This window comes from Takifugu flavidus, chromosome 13, assembly GCF_003711565.1.
Source record: "Takifugu flavidus isolate HTHZ2018 chromosome 13, ASM371156v2, whole genome shotgun sequence".
Lineage (NCBI taxonomy): Eukaryota > Metazoa > Chordata > Actinopteri > Tetraodontiformes > Tetraodontidae > Takifugu > Takifugu flavidus.
Genome location: NC_079532.1, coordinates 13,858,183 through 13,881,789, shown reverse-complemented (window position 1 = coordinate 13,881,789; position 23,607 = coordinate 13,858,183). Strand labels below are relative to the sequence as shown.

General features: G+C 43.2%; 2 protein-coding genes across 12 annotated transcripts in view; one reads left to right on the top strand and one right to left on the bottom strand.

The window, feature by feature from the left end:
* Positions 1 to 4,222, bottom strand: part of ppfibp2b (PPFIA binding protein 2b) — a 44,179-nt gene extending 39,957 nt beyond the window's left edge. For 7 of the 9 annotated variants that reach the window (XM_057053301.1, XM_057053302.1, XM_057053304.1 and 4 more), the window contains exon 1: positions 4,059 to 4,222. The gene's annotated coding sequence lies outside the window, so the exon portion shown is untranslated. The remainder of the gene's footprint in view (positions 1 to 4,058) is intronic. The other 2 variants (XM_057053307.1, XM_057053308.1) reach the window with 1 other exon arrangement.
* A 2,527-nt stretch (positions 4,223 to 6,749) lies between these two features.
* Positions 6,750 to 22,347, top strand: bmal1a (basic helix-loop-helix ARNT like 1a). 3 transcript variants are annotated; one of them, XM_057051508.1, is made up of 21 exons: positions 6,791 to 6,910; positions 10,617 to 10,762; positions 11,172 to 11,332; positions 11,679 to 11,818; positions 12,893 to 13,040; positions 13,433 to 13,453; positions 13,629 to 13,661; positions 13,799 to 13,828; positions 14,090 to 14,247; positions 14,882 to 14,961; positions 15,102 to 15,194; positions 15,335 to 15,452; positions 15,759 to 15,908; positions 17,403 to 17,649; positions 18,478 to 18,584; positions 18,672 to 18,822; positions 18,893 to 18,972; positions 19,053 to 19,161; positions 19,376 to 19,469; positions 19,596 to 19,689; positions 19,764 to 22,347. In XM_057051508.1, exons 3-21 carry the CDS (start codon positions 11,232 to 11,234, stop codon positions 19,919 to 19,921), a joined length of 2,112 nt encoding a protein of 703 aa, XP_056907488.1. In that variant the 5' UTR covers positions 6,791 to 6,910; positions 10,617 to 10,762; positions 11,172 to 11,231; the 3' UTR covers positions 19,922 to 22,347. The 3 variants fall into 3 exon arrangements, with proteins under 3 accessions (XP_056907487.1, XP_056907489.1, XP_056907488.1); XM_057051507.1 differs by lacking the exon at positions 10,617 to 10,762 and having other exon boundaries at positions 6,750 to 6,910; XM_057051509.1 differs by lacking the exon at positions 10,617 to 10,762 and having other exon boundaries at positions 6,784 to 6,910; positions 11,755 to 11,818.
* The last annotated feature ends 1,260 nt before the right edge of the window (positions 22,348 to 23,607 follow it).

The window sequence follows — 23,607 nt, the reverse complement described above, 5'->3', positions numbered from 1 at the left end:
CATACGAACGTATACTGGCACAAATGCATCTTTGTTAATACCAAAAAATTGATATATCAAGTTGAAGAATTCCCATCCTAGTCATTAAATCCACTAGGAATAGTCCCACACCGGATACACGTAGTTCAAAGATTTGGATCACTACAACCAATTTTGTTGGGTCGTGACTTTATTAGTATTTATTCAAACTACCATTATAACAAAAATGACCATATAATGACTGGGGAAGGGGGGGGGGGCTGTTTCCATAATAAAGGCCAGTAGGACGTGTTTTAATGGAGGCCAGCACCTCTGTTACAGGAGATATGAGTTACACGACACCCTGTAAATGAAGCAGAGAGAGACGGATCACTTTACTGGATAATGTTCCAGGTGTACTAGCGCAGACGGCGGGTGCACGACGACATCAGGTGCACCCACAGGAGATACAAAACTCAAAAAGCGAGTGTTTTGGAAGGACCACTCTATAGCTTCCATTCCATGAACCAGCACAGAAGATTTTTTTGTTTTTTTTACTGTGTATCTCATCAAATTCCCCAGCTCTCACCAAAGATGTCTCACTAATTTCCGGTGTGCAACTACCCTCCTCCCTCACTTCCTCTCTTCACCCGTGCTTGATATGTTTGCGACTAATCGTCCAAAATTTGAGATCTGACCAGTTAGACGATCACATGGTCCGTGTGGTCCACTGGGAACACACATTTATGGATGGATAAAACATAGCAACATAGCAACCCGTGGATGCATCAATGAAAGTCTGCACACGGCTCACAAAGCAGCCATTATTGGAAAACTTAACCAGTTATAAATGCCTGTAACCAAACAGGGTTTTAAGGCCTCAACACCAGTAAAAACTGGGCAGCAAAGCACATAAGGACCCAAGGACATGATGTTAGCAAGCTTTGCTGTTACGTATTATGATCTTTACCAACAATTACTCCTTCGAGAGTGACAAGTCTTTTAAGTTTTTGGACCTGGCCTGGCTGGTTATGCCTGAGAGGAAGCCCAACACGCCCTACCGGCAGGTTGTAGTAGGGCTGGAGTGACCTGCACCGCTTTACACGTGAACAATGAATCCACTAACTCCCTTCATGGAGACGAAGGCAGGAAAAACAGAGGGAGACGAATACTTGTCCTAACAATTTGCACACAACGCAGGAAGACATTTTCATTTTGCCAAAGTGCTACGAGCTTAAAGTGCCATCTCAACTAATTACCCGTTTCAACTGTTTGACAGCCCTAATTATAAAGGTCATTTAAACCCACTGGATTTACCAAATAAATGTCGTGGAGCAAAGGAGACGGGATCTGACTTGGTAGACAGAATCTGTCAGGCTCCGTCTTCCCAGGACATTTCATTTCAGATATATGGGACAATATTAGACAAAGCTCTCTTTCTGTGTGACAATGATCCTAGCTGGGAAAACTGGTTAGTGGTGTTTGACACCCACTGTCCACACACAGTGTAACTGTGTAACACCCACACCCACAAATGCATGGGAATGCCACTATGCGTGTGTGTGTGTGTGTGTGCATGTGTGTGTGTGTGTTCCGCAGGTATTTGTGCTCTCTGTGCACATACCAGCTTTCCCAACCTTCTTTTTTTTCTATGTCTCTCTTGTAATTCTTTCACTTTCTCTCTCTCTCTGACTTTTTGCTCCAGCAGAATAATTTAGGTGATTCATTATTTTAAGATCATTCTTGCATGCTCTTTCTAATAAAGCTTTGTTTATGACAACATGCGTTTCTAAAACTTTTCTTCACCTCCAGTGTCATCTCAACAAGACGAGCGCGCATGTTTGACAGCGGCTCCAAAAAGAGGACTTTTCAAGCAACTGCAGTTTTACAAAGTACATTTCTTATAATCAAGCGATCAATCAAGCTATCAATTCCAATTTTAGTGTGTTATGCCATATCAATTACAAATACTTTACATGAATGAATGTGTCACATGTGTCAGCAAAGACCCTTATATTGGGAAAGAAGCTTTGCAGCAGTCATTCTGCCCATTTCTACATCCACCATCATGAGGCTTTGCTTTAAACCTCAATGCTTTCCAAACCACAGTGAGGAAAAAAAAAGAATCTACTCATTTTTCTCTTTCTGAGTGGATCTCTCTGTGTCCCGCGGACTGGAATATGGCTACGCCAATGTCTATTCTCATTTCCTTTACTCCCACTTCTGACAGCAAACTGAAGATAAATGTCTAATAATGTCTTCTTTTCATTTTCATGTCTGCGTTTCCCCTCTCTGTTGCTATCTTCCCTTCCACTCCCTCAGCTAGCGCGGGATTATTCCTCGTAGATTAAGAGGCAGCCTTTAGCTTTCACTTTTTTGCCGACCCCCGATCTCTCATTAATCTCTGCCGCCTCTGCTTACGCTCCTTTGCCACGAGAGAACAGCGATTACCTTAAATAAGCTACAGTGGAACAGACAGTAAGATGACAAAGCAATCACCTGAATTGACATGGCTGCAAGAGAACTCTAGGTTTTAAAGCTTTGAGTGCCAACGTTTGCCACTCCTCTGTGTGCAACACGTATGCATATGAGCACATGCAGCCATTGAGCATGTAAAGCTGACTAACAACACTGCCAACGTTGGTTAGTCAAGCTGCTTTGGTTTCCTTTGTTGTCATCAAATTCTCATAGGTTGTGTGTGAGTTTGCAGCCATTATGGCATTGAGAGGTGAGATTAAAAAATAAAGTTATTTTCTGAACAAAAACACGAGGGACGGATGCATTTCATTCATCCTCCACTCTTTCCCACTTCAAGGGTCACCTGAAGTGGACACACACTACTACAATAACAGGGCAATACTGGAAACCCTGGAGGGACTGGTTTCTGCCACCCAATTGCTCTCAAAAAGAACCTTAATCATTTCATTTTAGACAACAGCAATGGTGCCTTTCACCCATAGAATAGAGGCACAATTTATGCCCAATTCCTCTGCAGTGGACTCTGTGGTGTGTGTGTGTGTGTGTGTGTGTGTGTGTGTGTGTGCTCTTGTGTGTATAGGAAGCTCCAGTGTTAGATGCAGCAGATGCTTAGGCAGCGGGGAGCCACACATCAGCCTTGATATTGTTCCATTAGTAAATCAGTACCCCTCCTTCGCCCCCCTTTCCCCTCGCCTTTTACTCACGCTGTCAGAAACGGATGATCTGCAATTACACAGCATGTGCCACTGCATCTAAGCATCATTTAATAGCTCCAAGCTGACAGTGCATGACGGAGCAAGCAGGGAAACAGCACTGTGACAATAAAAAAAAGCACCATGATGTCTTTCCTGAAGTACACGCAAAATCACGCTGCTGTTATGTGGAGTGGGTGCAACAAAGTAAAGTGCAACACGGCAACTTGAGCAACTTCGAACTACTTTTAGTGGAGCACATACATACAAATAAACATAAAAGGTGGGGTGCACCTCTGGTGGACAAAATAAAACGTATACACCAGGTGCCAGGCCAGTGGATAAAAGATTTTTTTTAATATATATTGTTTTTAAAATTGAATTGGTTTGCCTTTAAATGGAAATAAACCACAGATTGATAGATTAAAAATAGATACTATAAGCACCCTACCAGTGGTTAAAAATGGTGTATTTTCAGCAGATGAAGCTGGTTTCTTCTAGCTGGTGAGTACAATGGTAAAGGATGTTCTCTAAAGTGCTTTTCTAGTAAACACCATGTGGAAAGTTAGAGTATTTTTTCATTTTATTTCTAAAATATCAGGTCCTCACTGCACATAAAGTATAAAGTACCATCACTCCTATGTTCAATTTCATTTAAAATAAATGCAAACTAACAATACCGAAGGCACAGAACGCCACATAAACCAATCTATCCATTGGAACAGACTTCAAGTAAAGAGGATCACACGCTTTAATAAACCCATCATATTTTCATGTGATTGTTAAAAATCGATTAAGTTGTGAGGACTTTCCCTTTGTTGACATGTCAAATGCTGCAGTCCGACAACGCTTCTCAGACACGACCAGTAAATGACAGATCCACCACATTTCAATGACAGTTTGGAGCGTTTTCCAGTTGTTTTTACTTACAAACAGCGACTCTTGCGGTTTAATTGATTTTATCCAAGTCGGTCCTTTACTTTTCTCTTCGGGTGACACTTTTACACGAAGTGGAGATGTCAATATGCTCGCGCGCCTCAGGTAGAACACACACGCTGCACGAGCTGGAGTCTCCGCGTCGTCTGTGTCGCGTTGAAGCGCGAGCTTCCTCATATCACCTGCCATGTGACGACCACGAGCTCCTCCCTTCTAATAACATCTGCGGCACGCGCTCTCCTCCGCGAAAATAGCTACATACTGGATTATTATTATTATTTAAATAAAATAAAATAATAAAATAATTTTAAAAATAAAGATTTTGAGGCAAGTTTTGTTCCATTGATTAACTTGTCATGACGACAAGAGTGGCATTTACTACCGGGGGGAGGAACTATTGATCATTTTTAACAGAAGAGAATGGCTGCAGATAAGAAAGGTGAGCAAAAATCAATTATTGGATCAAAGGCTTTAAAAATCAAAGAGCCCACGATTTTCAAGCAGATTAGCCTAAACTAATCACTTAAAGCTGCAGTTTTGTGAGTTTGCTCTCTCCAAATGCACAGTAAAATGCACTAAAACTAGCAGATTAAAAGAGGACAATCCTTTTCTCTTTAACAAAAAATAATTATTTGAAAGTTGGAAAGAATCTTTCACGAACAGCGTCGCCATGTGCTCGTTTGAGGAGATGCTTTAATCTGAGACAACACTGCCATCTAGAGTCTCAAAATGTTTGACAATTGACCAAATAAAATAAAATAATAAAATATACTGAAACGTCCCATTTTTGAGGGTATTTCCTATTTGCAACGTGCAATACAGTTAGGCCAGGGGTCGGCAACCCGCGGCTCTGGAGCCACATGCGGCTCTTTAGCGCCGCCCTAGTGGCTCCCTGGAGCTTTTTAAAAATATAAAAATGAAAATTGTTTTAATATAATTTCTGTAGGAGGAATAACGTGACAATCATTCTTAAAGTTTTTCAATGCTGTATAAATGTGTATAATAAATATTTAATTTCAACATCTCATTATAATGGAAGTTAAACTTAAAGCGCCATCGTACAGCAGAGTGGCCACGTGGTGCGTCATTCTCTTATAAACCCTATATAAGGCTTTTCATTTTTTGCGGCTCCAGAGAGATTTGTTTCTTGTTTTTTTGGTCCAATATGGCTCTTTTAACATTTTGGGTTGCCGACCCCTGAGTTAGGCAAATCAAAGTCTCTGCTTAGTTTGTTATCTAACTAACTAAAAAAACAAAAGCCAAACATTTTATTTATTTCTGTATTTATCAAATTAGTAGATCTAGTTTGCAGCCAGCTGCTAACTCTCACTGTGAGAAAGCAATTCATGAAATATAGACTCCTTTGTTCCCATAGTTCACAACTTATTAAAAGGCTTAACATCCTAAATGAGTGAAGGGAGTTACAAACTGCCCACTTGATGTGCAGGCAGTTATGAATCATGGCTGGTAATTAAATGCAACAGGTCAACATTTACAGTACATAGATGTATAGTATTTGAAATTTCCATCCTTAAAAACCTCAACACACTGTGGTTAACAAACACATCAGAGTCAGCTTCTGGGTTTCACATCAACTTTTACTTTTCCAAACAACAGAACATGAAGACAGCTTCAGAAGAACCAACACTCATGAACATGAACTAAACCCCAATTTCCCACTTGTTGAATTTTTATTGTATAAGTTGCATAAAGGAACATCCTTCATCACACAACATGAACAATGCAACAGGGGACTAAAAGTAATGTTAGTGCAAGTGTTTATGTAAAAGTCTACATATTTTTGTTTGTGTTTTAGAAAAAGCACAAGTTATTAATTATCTTTACCAAACAGGTGGTTTAAAAGGTTACTACATCAACAGCAACTGCTACTGCAATAATGATCATTTCCCATTCCCATCAAGACAAAAGATAAATCCATGATTTGATATTGGCTTAAAATAATATTTCACATGTATATATTTTTAAAATTTACATATTTTATGAAGGCTATTGGAAATGAAACACATACATCCAAAATCTGTGTTTAGATGTATCATTTTAGTTCCTCTCTGTTGCCTCTTGGTTTCCTTTTGTTACATGTAGTTGAAATTATTTGAAAAAACATCTTACAAAACGTTAAGGCCACTGTAGAATTGTGTTAATGTAACATTTCCTCATACTTCTATGACCTCAGGTATATGACAGTTTGTTAAGAGCTATCCGTTATTGCAAAGAACCACTGCAAACTGTCTGAAAGAAAATCAAAAGGGTCTTGCAGAGCAAGCACTTCCAAATACTCGAGACCTAACAAATGTACATGGGGTTTGAATGATCAACCCCATTTTTAATACGTTGTCCTCCCCTATCAGAGAGGCGTTAATCTAATATAAATCTATTATGCACTTCATTGCATGTAACATAAAGTTCCCATCGTGTAATTTATGAATGATGGCGTGCCTTCTAAAATTAAAACAGCCTATCAAAATAGATCGCAGCCGGCTGCAGCAGAACCTGCTTAGTACCTGCCTGCTCATACGCTGTTCTCCATTTGCACTGACTCTTGCACACAAGCAGCCGCTGCGGTCCAGCCTGTCCTGCCTCTGATTAGTCAATCGGCACGTCCATCAAAATTTCCCAGGCTGAACTCGCCTCTGATTGGCTAAAGGAGCCCCGGCGCTAGTAGCTCCAACCCCATTGGTTAAGAAACTAGGTTAGTGGTCCGACAGGCATGACGGTGAGGAGAAACTGGGTCACCGATAGAAAATCGTTTATGTCACAGTTCTGTGGGTTGCTATTACACATAACCGCTTGCTTTCAATGGATACGCAAAGCCCACCGGAGCCGCTGTAAGTACACGACCAACACAACCTTTCGGGTTATCTCCGTTGTGTTAGGCGACATTGTTGGCGTCTCAACAACGATGGCAATCGTCGATGGTTTCCCTGCGCTGGGATCATGTCAGTGTGGTTTTCTTGAGCAGGAGGAGGGACGCTAGCTCGCCAGCTAGGTCTTGACAGCTTTTCTTAGCTAGTGGCGTTATGCTAACAGTAGTGACCGATTAATGGCATATTTGGGGCACTGCGGTGGGAAACCGCTGCCGCGATGTGCCGGGCTCGGTTTAGGTCTTTGTCGGCTTCCCCTGGGCTCAAACGAAGCCCGGGGAGGATTTCTTACGGGTCTTCTGGCTTGTTAAACGTTATCTAAACATGACCCGCTCGACAATGCTAAGCGGTGTTAGCATGCTAGGGATGTAAACAGGCCCTGGTGGTTATCTGGAAACCATTTCTTCGACAGCATCTATTGTAATTCGATCACGTCGACCCCCCCTTCTTCCCCCCGACTTCTCAGCTGACACGCCGACGTGTGGTCGCGACCTTTAGCCAGACATCACCGTGGTTCCGCACGGCGGATGTCGCCTTATGAACGCAGTGTCGCTAACGTAGAAAGGCTGCTTTTCTGCGGTGGTTCCGGTGACATATCCCCGGTATTTCTGTTGCAGTTCTGCCATGCCGTTGTCATGTAGCCCCCCCGGTAGTTACCGTAGTTGCCTTCTGCACAGGCTGCACCAGAGAATCCCAAATGTGCCGCCTGGTTTCCACCAGGACGCCACCATCCGAAGATGGCTGTTCATGTCAAGTGCATTTTTAAGGTTTTGAAGCTTCTCTCTGATGGAGTCTTGTTTGATTTTAGGGATTAGAAATAGTCCTAATGAATGTCTTAATGGGCGCTCGTGATTCTTTGCTTATTGAATTTCTTGTCAGTGGATTAGGGAGTTTTTCTTCGAAACCTGTTGCACACAAAGTCTGATTTATTCATCTTGTCCTGAGAGCAAACAAGCCTGAACATCAGCCCTACAGCAATCTGTCATTATCACGCTCCTTATCAGCACAGAGGCCGTACATTATCTGCCATTTTTGTTGGGATCTTAATGGCACAGTTTTTGCATTCATTCACTTTGAAATGAGGCTTGGATGGGAGAAAATAATTGGCTGACGGGGTTTTAAAGCAATGTAAGAGCTTCTATTGTGACCTAAATCTATGTTTATAATAACATAATTGTGTCTCAGACGTGCCAGTCCAGATAACCCATCATAGCCAAACCGCTGCTGAGCGAACATCATTCTATTCTATATTTGACTTAATTAAATCAACCTCTCTTCACTTCACTTACATGTTTGATTGAGTTCAGAGTCAAATCAAGTTGTAGCAGTGTCCTCGGGGCTGGTTTATTGTTTCCATGGCTTCCATAAAACCATCACCTTTTTGTGTGTTTGTGCAGGATAATCTAAAGAAAGCAGGTTCTTATGGGCTATATAGTGTATATGAGATATATAGTGTAGCTTGTAATTCAGACCACATCTAATATCAGAAAAAGTGGACTTATGGTTTTATCTGTTTTTAATGAATGTTTGTAGGGCAAATAAGGGAAATGTCCCACTGAAAATAACCAGTTCATCTTTGATTTTAAGATTATATGTGTGGCTACTCTGTTCCCAAGATAAAACTTTCCTCAATGAGATGCTTTAACCTGATATTTTCAGCCATATCTCAAAAACTGCTGATGACTTGAGGCATCAAAATGCTCACACAAGAGTAGATTTAGTGTTTTTATGTTTTTTTTAATGCTTGTGTAAATTTTGGGGTCACAATTCAAAATGTGCTTCAGCTGGGAAAGAAGTCTGCAGCTTCTGTGTTGGACTTTTCTCCCAAATTTGCAGAATCCTTGTACACAATCGTTAAAATGGCCTTAAGACGGTGAACGGGTACATCTCAACGTGGGATTTCACTGGGTAACCATGGAAACCGGACTTCCTAAAGCCTTTTTCTAAGACTTCCAACAAATTCTGCACGGATGGTTTAGCCTGCAAAAAATGTAAAAAGCTTAAATGAATAACCGTCAATGGTTCAATTTTCATCTTTTATTTATCATTCAAATCATGCAAATCTCGCCTCAGATTTGTTCTTAGCTCCTGGGAAATGCAGATTTCAAACCAAAAGCCTTTGAATGCTCTTGACGTTTTTGTCATGAGTATTTCCATGCCCAGGTGTGTTGGTGCAGTGGTACAGGTAGAGGGTTTCAGCTCGCCTCCTCCTGGGCCGGGGCCGGTGCCGGCCTGCTGCCTGTTTTCAGGCAGTGCAAGTGGGTGGAGGGTGTAGAACATGCAAAGGGACCCGAACGGCCTGCTGACTCACTGATGAAGTAGAAGTAGGTGGTGGATGGAAATTGAGGCTGGCTGGTTTTTAGACCACAGAGACTGACTGACCCAGTTTCCAGTGCAGCACCAGTTCCTCTCAGTATCACCAGAGTGTTTGTTCCTCCTGCAGCCTGGAACCTTGCCTCATTAAAGACGATCACCAGGTCTGTCAAAGCAACCCCTGACTCGGGTCAGTGGGCAGCTTCAACGCTTGGGTTCTGGCAACAGTATTAAGTCATATTCTACGTTGTGGACGACATTGTGTGCTATATTTTCCTTTGTTGTCCAGTGGCGCTGGATGGTTGGTTAGAACTCGACGACAAGTGTGAGCGTCAGTGGGTGTTTCAGGATAACCGTCTTCCAACTCTAACAGGCTTTATTAATGTTTGCAAGAATGTATGAGCACTTAGGAATGAACTTGAAAGTAGATCTCAGGTTTTTATTTGGGTCCTGTTAAATCGTTTAAATGTGTTTAGTCGAGGGCTGCAGCCATCCAATATTTCAGCAATCCGATATTCTCTTAACTTCCTTCATAGTTTCAACGAAAAGCGATTCTAAATACGTTAGAGAAAGTTTTGTAATTGTGGCTATTTTCGCGCTCCTTCAACCGAACATTTTCACTTCCTCTTTCTGCGCTTGCGTGGGTGACCTTCGCGCATTGTGCCACATTAAAAGTCGTCCGTGGGAAATATCGGGACTTGACCTTTACACTTAAATAAGCAGATACAATTTCTTCAAGAGAGATTTTTGTACTGGAGCTCCTGGAGTTACTCAAGGAATCGTCCCCGGTCCTGACAGTCATCGTCAGGCTGAGTTTACTCTATAAAATAACCCCAGATCCCCATCCAGGCCCATCCAGCCTGGATATCAACACAACGTTCGCAACCATGGGAACATCAGAGTCAACATTCTTACCAAGACAATAAATACTGTGAAGAACAAACACATTTTAGCTTAGAGGAACACACCTGATGTAAACACTGAAAACAGCAGTCGTAGCAGCATCCCTGTCAGCGCTGTGGAAGAGTGCTGTATGTGCAAAACCCTGCACGATTTGCCTCCCAAACGCATAGGAAGCCACGGGATGAGTCCAAAATGATTCAGCCTGGATGATGACATTGAATTGTTCATCACATTGTGAACTAATACAGCACATAAGGCGGCGCAGCACTTTCAATCACACCATAAGGGAAATGTCTGCACTGCCCCCGGCTTGACGTGAATCATGTGGCTCCAAAAGGGTCCGCGAACAGCCGCCCACATCACGGAGCTGGCGTTTGCCTCATTAGCTCCCCGCAGCCGAGCAGAATATAGCAGCTGTCAGTTCAGCCTGGTGTCATGATTCCATTCTCCACAGACGGGAGCCAGCGTGATCAGTTTTGTGACGGCAATTGTCGCATCACCCTCCCGACACTCGGCTCTGTCAGAAGGAACCGATCCTTTTTACCGTCTCCTCGCTGGTAGTTTCTGCGTAGCAGATTAATTAAAGTCCCGCCCCGTTAGGTAAGAGAGAGTTTCCACATTTTTTTTAGCAGTATGATCATTTTAGCCATTACTAATGTGCTCTAAAACAAGTCGTCCATGATTACGTCACACTATTTCTGTCCAATATTGCAGTTTGATGCTTGAGGAAATTAGCAGAGTGCGTAATATGCAGTGTGTATGTCTGCAGGTTGTGTTATCTGTGCTATATTGGCTGCATTATCTTTGCCAAGTTGGGAGTTCTGTTCTTAATAGACCTTTTATTTTTCTTCCCCGTGCCTCTTAATATCCGGTTAGCTTAAATGTTTGTGTTTTGCATTTGTTCTGTGGAATTTTGGGTAATATGATTATTGTATTATTATTGCATTCTGTTATTTCCATTTTAGGTCTGCGAAAGAGACTTTGACCCCTTTCTATCAATTCTCTGCAGGTTTAGGCAAGCTGATTAAGGATCGGATTATTTTGGAGAAACGTGTTGGCGTTAAACTGGATGAAACCGAGTCGGGCTGAGTCGAACAAGACACAGACGAGTGACACAGATCCAGACGACGCGAGGCTCATCCCGGAGACCTGTCCCAGTTTCCTAGCCAGGTAAGTGTAGCAGCCAAGCTGTTCCACTGGCGTTTAAGACGGCAGACTGAAGCAGAGCACGGAAGGCTGCTCTGCAAAGTCTGACCTCTAACACCAACAATTGGATCATAAAAAGTAAGATTCATTCATTTATTCATATATATATATATTACAGTACACACACACATAAAATCTTGCTACTCAAGTCGCACTACACCCCTCATTTCATATAAACGCGTGTTTTAGTGTTTCGATCTGCTACAGCGACCTTATAGTTAGAATATTAGTGTCTTGGGATGGGTGAGAAACTCCAAACATCTGGAAAGCTGCGCCTGGATTTTGTCATAATTATTTATTCGTTTATTAGAGGTCTGTGCTTGGCACCACGACGGCTGCTCTCCTGCCAGGGCCTAAAGTTGTCTGCTGTGCTGCTGTGTTCACAGTTGAGGTCTCCAGTGTGGATGGAAGGAGATGATTTTAACACAGAGGCTGTGATGAACATCTGTGGTAAGTAGTTATAACGCCCGCTTATAACAAGAATGTTGCAGACACCTTTAAGTGATGCATGTCAGCCCTGCTTTGATTTTGTTTAATATTAATACAATGTAATATAATGCTGTTCTGCAAGTCCGATTTTAAGTAAATAAACCAAAACCAGCACATCAAATGCAGGTTAGAAAAGCAACACAATGAAGCTGGTGATGCAGAGCTTTTTGTCAGCATCTGAGAATATTCGTGTGCTTGGAGCTGCTCCCTGGTAGCAGCAACACTTCTGATATGGGAGTTCTAGTGCCTGTGAGTTGTCAGCTTGTTCCGGGGGAGAGGGTGCGAGACAGTGATGATGCTGCTCAGCATCCTTTTGGATGTGGCTCAAATGTTTCTGTCTGCCGAAGCTCTGCTGATGCACTGCCGTTTGTTAGTTATAGTTAGCTACATTAGTTATTTACCCCCCAACAAATGGCAGATGAGCGTCATCGGATTTACTGGCTCTTTTAAGTGCTGTTGATTTTCAGATGCACTACAGTCACGTTTACTCACGTCTGTAAAAACAATTTTTCTCCTTGGACAGCAGGAGTCTTTTGTTTTCGCTCCCTTAGCTTGACACTTAAGTGTCCTCGGGTATCTGTGTGTGTTAGGTTGATCACTAAATTGTACAGAGACTCCTTATATTGAGCCTGGATGCTGCTATTTTCACAGAGCTGAGAGCAAACTCTCACTTTATGTTCTCAGAACGGTCACAGGAAACCCACAGGTTAGCAGTTGACCTGGATGGTGCATCTCCAGTCTGCTTCTGCAGCCCATGAGACGTTTACCATCCAGCCCTTTGCTCAAGGCTCGACAGGGAGCCCCTGGGCCCTCTAGTAGGACTCACGACAGTCCGAATGGCCCTCATAATCAGACCTCATGTTGCAAATGGTCAAAAGAGATTGTTGATTCCTTGTCACCAAGGGTGCCAGTCAGTAAACAGTATTAACCCGTCACATGCGTACCTTATTCTTGGACAGCATGTTTCTTTAAAGGTGTATTTAACCTATTTCTAAGGGTTAGCCTCATTATTTAGCTTATGTGTTTGTTCTGCAGATGACCTGATGGCAGACCAACGGATGGACATCTCATCCACAATGACTGACTTCATGTCCCCAGGCTCCACCGACCTCATCTCTAGTTCTATCAGCACACCTGGGATGGACTACACCCGCAAGAGGAAGGGCAGCACCACCGACTACCAGTAAGGACAGAGGAAAAACAGGACTGGGGAGTAGAATCGAGAACAATATATGACACGTGTCTAAGAAGACAGTCTGTTACAAATGGAAAGTTTTCAGTTTCCCCACTAATAAGCCTCCACGTGGCAAGACCAGAAGAATGTGTCACTACGTATCTATGTATGTTCCCACGTGAATTCCAATAAATGGGCGGAGATCTGCGAAGTGATTTTCTCATTATCGTATTTCCGCAGTGCGCGCATAAACACGTCAGCTCTGACTGTAGCTATTATCTGATTACGCTCTATCATCAGATTTTTATGGCCGTAGCAAGAGGCCTATTGTACAGTCTAATGCATTTCATATTGCTCTACTGTTGACAAATAGTAATTATGAAATTTGTGTTTCTTTGCAGAATTGATGGCTTCTCATTTGAGTAAGTTCACACACGACACTGTTAACGAATCAAGCCAGTGATAAAGTTTAGTTTTGTTGTTACACGGGTGAAATTAAGGAGATTGAAGCAACACTTGTGTAGCCAGGGAAACTTTGGTTTATTTGTGTTTTTAATGTTAAAACTAACCGCTCCACTATATTGACTCTTCTTTCAGTGACATGGATCCAGACAAAGATAAACTGGGGAGGTACGTCCCCGTCCGGAGTTACAGAAGAAACGAAACAAACCTATATTCATACTTGTGATGCCACATGCATGCAAACCAATAATATAATCTTCAACAGATTATTATGCCCCATTTTAATATTTGCTTTTTCTTTACAGTGACCAACAGGGCCGGATTAAAAATGCCAGGTATAACTCAATTAAATCTCACACGATTCCATGGAAGACGAAGGGATTTACTCTGTGCTTTGAAATGTGTGGGGCTGTAACCGCACACATGTTAAGCTCTAATTAGCAACACAAATAGCAGTTTTGCCCCATCTTTTAAGAGCACTGTTCTTAGGATTGTGCTAGTGGATTCATGCATTTGATAGGATGGAGGAAGAAGCATGTCTTGCAATGGTGATATAAAGATGGGAGAGTAATCTGTCATCTTTGCTCATCCCACAGAGAGGCTCACAGCCAGATTGAGAAGCGTCGGCGGGACAAGATGAACAGCTTCATCGACGAGCTCGCGTCTCTGGTGCCCACCTGTAATGCCATGTCCCGCAAGTTGGACAAGCTAACGGTCCTACGAATGGCTGTCCAGCATATGAAGACACTGAGAGGTGAGAAAACATTTGACAAAATAGCAGAGCATTAGGAAATGTGCACTTGTAGCTCACACTGCATCAGTTTTAACTATCATTAAAACATATATGTAGCAAAAAAAAATGGCAGGACATAGCAGCATTGCTGTTGTCCAAAGTGGAGACTTTTTACTACGGACCAATGATAGACAATTTATCATAGATATAAAAAAAAAAGAAGCTTTTTCCTCAGTATTGTTGACATGGTCGGTGCGTTTTAGTGCATCTGGATTTTAGTGCAGCCTATTGGATTTCACATAAACATCAGGTGAGCTACTGCAGCTCTTTGAGCCAGAAGAAGCTGAGGAATACAGGAAGCTCAAAAAGAACACTAAATATCCCTGTGTCATCGCCTGCACTGTAACCTAAATTTTTATTACTTGCTTTGAGTTTTACAGTGCACACTTACCTTCTAGGATTAAAACACAATTCAATAAACAGTGTACAAAACACGGTTAAAGCGTTTGCACTGTTGAAGAGACGCCACTCAGAAGTCATTCAACAAACCCTTTTAGAACTTTGAGCCACAAAAAGATAGTTTCATGCATTGACGGTACAGTTATTTGTGATTTTGTGTCCCTGACATTTGATTTTTGTTTCCTGCTGCACACAGGTGCTGCTAACCCATACACAGAGGCCAACTACAAACCCTCCTTTCTCTCAGATGATGAACTAAAGCACTTAATACTGAGGGTGGGTGCACTGATGTAACGACTCTATTGCCATGGCCGATAATCATTGATTTGATTTTGAACAGTCCTAATATGTGATTAACTTGAGAAAAGTTTCTGAAGAAGCGATGTGTGAAACCCTCTGTGTGTTGGATAATGCAGGCTGCTGACGGGTTCCTGTTTGTGGTCGGTTGTGACCGTGGAAAGATCCTCTTTGTGTCTGAATCGGTGTACAAAATTCTCAACTACAGCCAGGTATGCTGGCGCGCAGACAAGCTCTGAATCACATTTACTTTGTCGTTCTCTCAAGCAAACATTAGTTTCAATGTCGACTTTTATCTCTCTTCCAAATCTCTTACACAAGTTTTTGTACGTCTTTTTACGCTCGTCTTCAGAATGATCTGATAGGTCAGAGCCTTTTCGATTACCTACATCCCAAGGACATTGCCAAGGTTAAAGAGCAGCTGTCCTCTTCAGATACAGCCCCACGAGAGAGGCTCATTGACGCTAAGAGTAAGTCCACTATGTAGTCGCCTTGACAACGCCGCTCCCACCCCGACTGCCAATATACAGTCACATACTGAAAGTTCCTTCAGAAGAAAAATCTTTCAATAATTTTGTCGCACTAGAAGTGATGACAGAGCAGAAAATGATTTCACAAAACTATAAAAACCAGTCAAGTTTTGTTCCTCTTCCTTTTTTTTTTCAGCCTGAGGGGAAAAAGTGGAAGGAACCGTTGATGTTATTACATTTACGTTGTGTTTAGTTTTGACCCTGGACCTTGTTGCACCGCTGATGGTTGCCACTGGTGTTTTGCAGCTGGCCTTCCAGTAAAGACAGACATCACCCCTGGTCCATCTCGACTCTGTTCTGGTGCCAGACGTTCATTCTTCTGCCGCATGAAGTGCAATCGACCTTCTGTGAAAGTAGAAGATAAGGACTTCCCGTCCACCTGTTCCAAGAAAAAAGGTGTGTAACCCTCTAATGGCACTGGTGAACTGGCGTACGCTTGGACTAAAACTTAGTTTCCCATTTAAAAGATCAGGTTATGTGTCAGGAAGCAGCTCTGCTCTTTATTGACTCAAGTGGAGTTTTTTTTTAGCCTGTCTGTACCATTTTTTTCCCCTTCCCCATTGTAACCAGGAATCACACTTGACCTGGCATGAGGGCATTCTTATTACGCAGCGGAGGAAGCGGGCCTCATTGAATACATTTTTTTTGACACCACCTTAGTCACACTCGCCCGGTCAAATCCCAGAATCCACCTGCGTCACATTTTGTTGCCGTCTCTTCTCTACTCTTGTGTCACAGAAGGCCTTTAACTGACGGTTTTATCCATCCAGATTCTGCGGTTTCACCAAACCATGTGTCACTTTGCCCAGGTCTTGGCAGAATTTACTGGGATGATCACCGGGGATTGAGTTTCTTTTTCTCTTTGAGAAGGAACAGTCCTCATTACCCCCCCCATGCTCCAATGGCCCACAAGCAGATGGAACATGTGGCTTCCTTCTTGTCATCCTCTGCCTCATTATTCACTGATAGAGGGGAACTGGAGTGTAAACTAAGTGTCTTGAGAGTTTGAAAAGCATTCACAAGCAGTTCAAAGTCGGTCACGCAACCTACGAGGTTATATAACGCTGCGTTACTGCTGCCTGTATGCAGACTACACTACAGGTGTGAGTCAAGTATGTGAGGAAATGAGCTGCTTGGTGGAGGTCTGCTCACACCAAGGAGTGCTTTTCTCTAGGTTTAAGAGGTAGTTTATTTTCCCCCTGATGTCTTGTATTGAGGTCATGATACAACACCTTGGATCCCTCAATCATATCTCTCTTTCTCCAACCATCCTATCCAGTGGTTCTATATATATGTATATGTAGATATTAAATAGATATTATTATATTGTGCAAAATCTTCCAGCAGTGTAAAAAAAGCAGCCACAAATATTGTGATAAGAAATTTTAAAATAAAGATCTAATTGAAGAGCAAAGTAGTGTGGAGGATAGTTGAGGTTAAATCAAAAGGCTTTAAAAACCTTTCAGAATATGGTTTTTGATAAGATCAAACAGCTGATGATGAGGAAGTCGTATCACAAGAGGAGAAGGGAGAAAAAAATAAACTGTTTACTGACTTTAACTCTGGTGCTGAGATGAGTAGCGGGTGCACTCAATGCTATTAACTTTCTTAATGAAGTTTCCGTTATTTTTATTTCGATGGCCCATTGGAAACATGGAATATGTTGATTTTCCTTCACTCAGATTGAACAAAAACGACAAGCTGCTATTGCAACCATTTTTACCATTATGAAACAGTCAGAGCTGGTTTTATAATGGCAGTCTAGGTTTTTTCCAGCTCATTGAACTGTAACAATTCCCCATCATCCCCACAGCATGTAGAGGGCCTCTCACTAAAGATGCTGGTCCATTTAGCATCCAACCCTCATCTCTCCCTTCTCTCTCATCACAGCTGACCGCAAGAGCTTCTGCACAATCCACAGCACGGGTTACCTGAAGAGTTGGCCGCCGACCAAAATGGGTCTGGACGAGGACAACGAACCTGACAATGAAGGTTGCAACCTGAGCTGCCTGGTAGCTATCGGCCGTTTGCACCCCCACATCGTCCCCCAACCCAGCCTGGCTGATATCAGGGTGAAGCCCACGGAGTACGTCTCCAGACATGCCATCGATGGCAAATTCGTCTTTGTCGACCAGAGGTGAGTGGAGGGACACTTTTCCCTGACTGTAGCGGTGAGCTTTAGCGTCATCGTATTGTGACGAGGCCAAAGGTAGCGAGCTGTCTGTTTTAACTGGAGTCATTCAGATATACTACATTAATACCAGGGGTTGAAGAGCATCAAAATTAAAATAAATACGCTTTCAAACTTTACAAATACGAAGTAGCTAACACAAAATTAAAAAAGTATGCATTTGGTATTGTAAAAAAAATTAAAAAAAGCCCTGTTCAGCAATTAATTGTAACTTGAGCATTCATTGAAATGGTAGTAAAGTAGTATTGTGAATAACTCGTATAATGCATAACTGAAAAGGAAGGCTCTGAAACAGATGCATAATATTCCATCAGTCACAACAGGAAAACTGCTCAGCTCAGGACACCCCCACAGGCTGACGCTGTCTCCTCGGCTCTAACCTCTCCACTCCCTTCAACAGACTGACAGCGGTGTAAACACCACTGACAAGTCATGTGACAGCCTTTATTGATTTGCCCTACATCTATACTTAGTGTGTGTGTGAAATGAAATGGAATAGGTAAGAAGATGTGCTGTGTGAGTCCTGCTGCCTGGATAAATGAGCATTTATGGTGTTGACCAGGTGTTTCTCTTGATAAAGAACGTGGATCCTCATGTCTGATCACATTTTATGGACAGAGAGGCTCTGCTTGGTCTTGGACAGTGGAGAAGATAATAGAAGCTAATTGTAGTAGAAGTAGCCTGGGTGAATTTCCCACTATTTATAAAAAAAACAAAAAACAGTTAAAGTTCTTTTACTAACAAACCTGTGCTGCCTCTCTGGTGTCCGTTTAGAGCTACAGCCATTCTAGGCTACCTGCCTCAGGAGCTGCTCGGAACTTCCTTTTATGAGTATTTCCACCAGGATGACATCGGCCACCTGGCGGAGTGCCACCGGCAAGGTACCTGCTCCGTTATGTTCAAAAATCACGCTCCGCACTAGTCTGCAGACCTGTTGGTCATCGTGGTGTTGATGGGTGTGTCCGTAGTGCTGCAAATGAGAGAGAAGATCAACACCAACTGTTACAAGTTTAAAATCAAAGACGGCTCCTTTATCACGTTGAGGAGTCGATGGTTCAGTTTCATGAACCCCTGGACCAAGGAGGTGGAGTACATCGTTTCCACCAACACCGTGGTCTCGTAAGTACGCCGGTGATGCACGACCACGGTAGCGAAGCACTTTTTCACGTTCCTGCCTTGTTCTGTGCAGGTGTCCTATGATGGAAGGATCAGACTACCCTCAATCTGCTGCGTCACCACAGAGCATGGACTGTGTTCTAACCTCAGAAGGTGAGGCGGTTTAGAAGCACAACACCTACTTTAGGTCACGTTGAAACAAAGAAACCCATCATTGCTTATTTGTTTGGTAGGTGGAGGAAGGCGGGCGCTGCAGACGGTGCCGGGCATCCCTGGTGGCACCCGAGCAGGAGCTGGAAAGATCGGACGCATGATTGCAGAGGAGGTGATGGAGATCCAGAGGTGAAGTATGAGTTTTCTGGGCCGACGTTTGCAAAACAAATGCATCCATCTGAGGATTTTCAATGAAACTGGATGTGTTAATGTGTTGAGTGGAGAAACCAACCGTGCTTTAGAAAAGGTCACAGGGGCTTTAGAAATGTGCCCAGCCTATGGTAGCTTTGAGCAGCCGAGGTGAGGTGAGCGTGTCTGACTGTTCTGTCTTCTTCTCTATTAGGATTCGAGGGTCCTCCCCCTCCAGCTGCGGCTCCAGCCCCCTGAACATCACCAGCACCCCTCCGCCAGACACCTGCTCTCCAGGGGGTAAAAAGGTAACGCCCAAGCCAACCCCTAACTTCACTGTAGGATACTGTTGCCGCACACTTGTGCCGTAATTCCGAAATTGAGATGAAATAGATGCCCAACGGTGTAAAATGTGTCGTCTGCCGCATCTGTAGATTCAGAACGGGGGGACGCCCGAGCTCCCGAGTGCAGGGATCATTCCTGGACCGGACTCTGTAGGCTACCCTTACTCCAACCAGTCCATCATGAGTGAGTCGCACACGCTAAACCCGCTCCTCCTCCGTTCCCCTCCGCCTTTTCTAATCACCTGTCTTCCGTCCAAGGTGACAACTCCCACCTGAGCATAGACATAATGGACGACCCCGGCTCCAGCAGTCCCAGCAATGACGAGGCGGCCATGGCGGTCATCATGTCCCTGCTGGAAGCAGACGCCGGGCTGGGGGGACCCGTGGACTTCAGCGACCTACCCTGGCCTTTGTGAGGAAGCTGCAGAGGAGGAGGAGGAGCATTGGGGGCAGAGCCACTCGTGGAGAGAGTTCAGAGCCCTGCACAGCAAAGAGGATTGTTTAAACTGCCACGGTTTGGCTCACAACTTAGTTTTCAATCAACATTTCCTATTGAGGAATAAGTGAATGTGAATTCGGTCCTGGCCTAATGAAAGAGGTGTCATCCACAAACCCTGCTTCAAACTCTTGAGGTCCTTCCTGCAGGCTTTCCCACCAGCCGCCGATCAGCAGACCCAGACAGGTGTGTGGATCAGCTGAACTCTTCCCACCAGTGGCTCTGGGCCCTGCTGTAGGTCTGCAGCCAGCTACTGGAACCTGCGCTGGACTCTTTATGTTCACTGATGGTGGTCTGGAAGCTCTTGGCTTCCACTTCCTGTTGCTCCCGTCTTGTCATCTCTAGCTTGAAAGCTGCTTTCAGAAACCTTTTTTGTTTTTTAAATTATTCCCAACTCCCACATGCAGAGTATTTCAGTTCACAATTTAAAGGTTGTTGATGTGACTTAATCCGTAAAAAGGAGCAGGAAGTTCTGAATCCGCAGCAAGATGCAAATTCAAAGCCCCCTTGGTGTCAAATACAGATGAATGACGTATTCAAGCAATGCAGCACGGGGGTACGGCCAGTTTCCCAGCACTCTTATTGGGCAACACAGTGTTTATTAATGTCCCTAAAATGCCCTCTGAAGCAGTGGGGGGGCTCAGTGGGGGGGCTCAGTGGACCTTCAGCTGTCTCAGATTTGATCCAGTTTCATGTCATCCATCTTAATTTAACCACCTGTCCTCTTGGACTTTAAAACGTCCATATGAAATTTGCTTTTGATGTAAAACATTTATTCGGACCGGTCGGTTAAGTCAGTGAGTCCAACTGTGGCCCCGACCCGCTGCATTTGAGTACTGGTGGCTTTTTCACAAAGTGGCCAGTTAGACCTTGCGAGGTGTGCAGGGTTGGTCTGGTCTCTTACCCCAGTGCATGCTGGGAAAGGCTGCAGCCTCCAGCAGGTGGCTGGACGTCAGTTCGACACATGCTGCAGGTCCTGCCCAGTTTAGCCCCTCTGACTAGGTGGAAGCACAGTGGGGGCGCGCAGACCTCCGGACCTCCTGTCTGAGTAACGGAACACTTCAGGCTCCAACCCTAACCGGGCCTGACACGTACGATGCACTTAAGACAGTTCAGACTGTCCATCTGGACTCTGGATCAGTGTTCTGGTTCTAAGAACTTCTTTCTTTGCCTTTGTCATCCGAGTGTTTAAGATTATCACACCCTTTCTAACCGTTTGAGTTTAAAAAACGAGAGAAATACCTCTGCTCCTCTTTTTTTCCCCAATAATGAAGGACCTGGACATTTTAGCTCTTCTTTAGCGGCTCACCGCTGTGACTGAATTTGGGCGCTCTGCTCTGTGCTCACATAAATGGGAAGAAAACAAAACTCAATTTACAAATGTCAAACAAATAAATACTTATGGGTATGTTAATGATATCTATAGACAAAATTAAATTAAAATGGCTGGAAGTTTATTCAAATATGCTTTAGGTGCATTGGTGCTTTTACTTTGAAAAGCCTGGCCAGCAGTATTAATGGTTCTAAAATGTTTAAATTTAACTGAAAGATTTGCGAATGGAAAAAACGTTTCTCTTTCTGTTGCCGGGTTCAGAATTTCTACCATTTTTTTTCCCTTCTATTCCCAGTACAAAAATATTGTCCAGCCAGTTTAGACGGAAAATTTGGGGGGTAAATGAGGAAAATACCAGAAATTCCATTTACATTTATCCTACCATGACTGAATTCATAAATAAATGAGCAATTTCTTGTGTTTTGAGCCCCATCTCGGCCTTTTTAAAACGAAGAGCCGAGTTTCCAGATCAGCTGATCAGCTCTTCCTCGCAACTCCGATTCTTGACACAATTCAGTTGGAAACGAACAGGAAAAAAAGGGCCCAACTAATTCCTCCAAGTTGGGTTTCCGTGTAAGGACTCAAATCAATTTTTCTTAGTTTTTATTTTCTAAATCGACCATTTGGTGTGAAGAGCTGAGCCGCCTGAATTCGCAGATCAGTTCCGATGTTCGCGCCAGAGAAAGACGAGCCCGGGACGTGATTCCTTTTCCACGTGGGCAGAAAATTCTGGGAATGTTTGGGGAGCCGTGGGTGACAGAAGTGCTGCAGATGTGGAGCAGCTGCTGACCCCCCCGTATCTGTTCTAGTGCTTCTTTGGTTTCCATTGTTTTTACAGCACTACAATAAAAGTGTTCCCCTTGTTGATATGTCCCTCCTCCATCCGACAATAATGTATCAAAATCTTTAAATATCATGTTAAGAGTATACTTTATGCAAATATATGAGTATGATGAGTGTATTGTATGTATCAGCGGTGAATATTTTTAAAATAAAATTATTTGTTTCCGTCATCCGCTCCAGCTGGTCTGCGCTGATTGGCCGCTTGCCCGCGTTTCCGGTCTACGCTTCAGCCAATCAGAGCACAGCAAGAGTATTTCTGTGATGTTGCCATCCAGCTGCTGAAAGTTGCGCACACACGCAGTTGGAGTCGTTCCTGTTTTTATAATCATGAATATTTCACCTCCCGAGTCAGATAATCTTCCAGATCATCTTCCTTTAATTCCATAGATGGAATTTATCCTTATTACCGTAGTCATTATTGCCAATCATTTTCTAATCAAGAGTTAAACATCTTTGGTGACGTTCATACTTTAGGTTTTTTTTTTTTTTTAAAGATATTGTTGGAGGGAGGGTGGCAGGAGCTCAGTCTGTTGGGAACTGGGCTGCAATGCAGAGGGTTTCTGGTTCCAAGCACAGCACCATGCCCACATTGAGCCCCATGATGAACCAGCAATTCACCCAGGGGCAGACCCACCACCACCCACCACCCCAAAAGGGATGAATCAGAAGACAAGACTTGAGGCCACGAAACTGAAGGCCTGGTGTCAGAACTCTTTGGACCAGCTGGAAGCTCCGAAGTGTTCAGACATCCTGATGATACAAAATTACAGCCAGGAAGTGACAACTGCATGGACAAGCTCTTCAGCACTACGAGTCAAAACACTCCTAACTTCTTTAACATTTTCACATGCAAGTTAAAGATTTTTAAAGATTAATTTTCATGCATGTATATGCAGCAATGCTCCATTTAATACATGAATGTTTAAGCACCAGGATTATTTATATTGTGTAGGACAAAAATCAAGTGGGGCCAAATGAGGGTTTAATGATAATGAAACCTAAAGTTGATTTAAATAGATTAATGGTTGAGTAATAAATGAAAATGGCTAAATAAAACCACAGAGGAACGAGGCCGGGTCGGTGTAAACAGAATTTATTAGAAAACATCTTCTGACATCGCGTGTGCGCAACAAGCAACAGCGGCTCAGCAGAAACACAGGTGAAACCCAACAGGTGAAAAGAATAAATAAACCATAAATAAAAAGGCACTGAAATCATTCCAGTGACGTGCACCAACATCTGAAGGAACTATTTTCTGGAAAATGGCAAAAGAAATCTAGAAACCAACTCTTTAATGTGTGTATTTAGTAAACCATCGCTCTGCTTTGTTACGATGACCGCAGCAGACTATTTCATTTGTGAATAATTTATTTTTACTTGCATCTGTGCACGGAGGAGTAAACGTGCAGCATCACAGGACCAGAAAACAA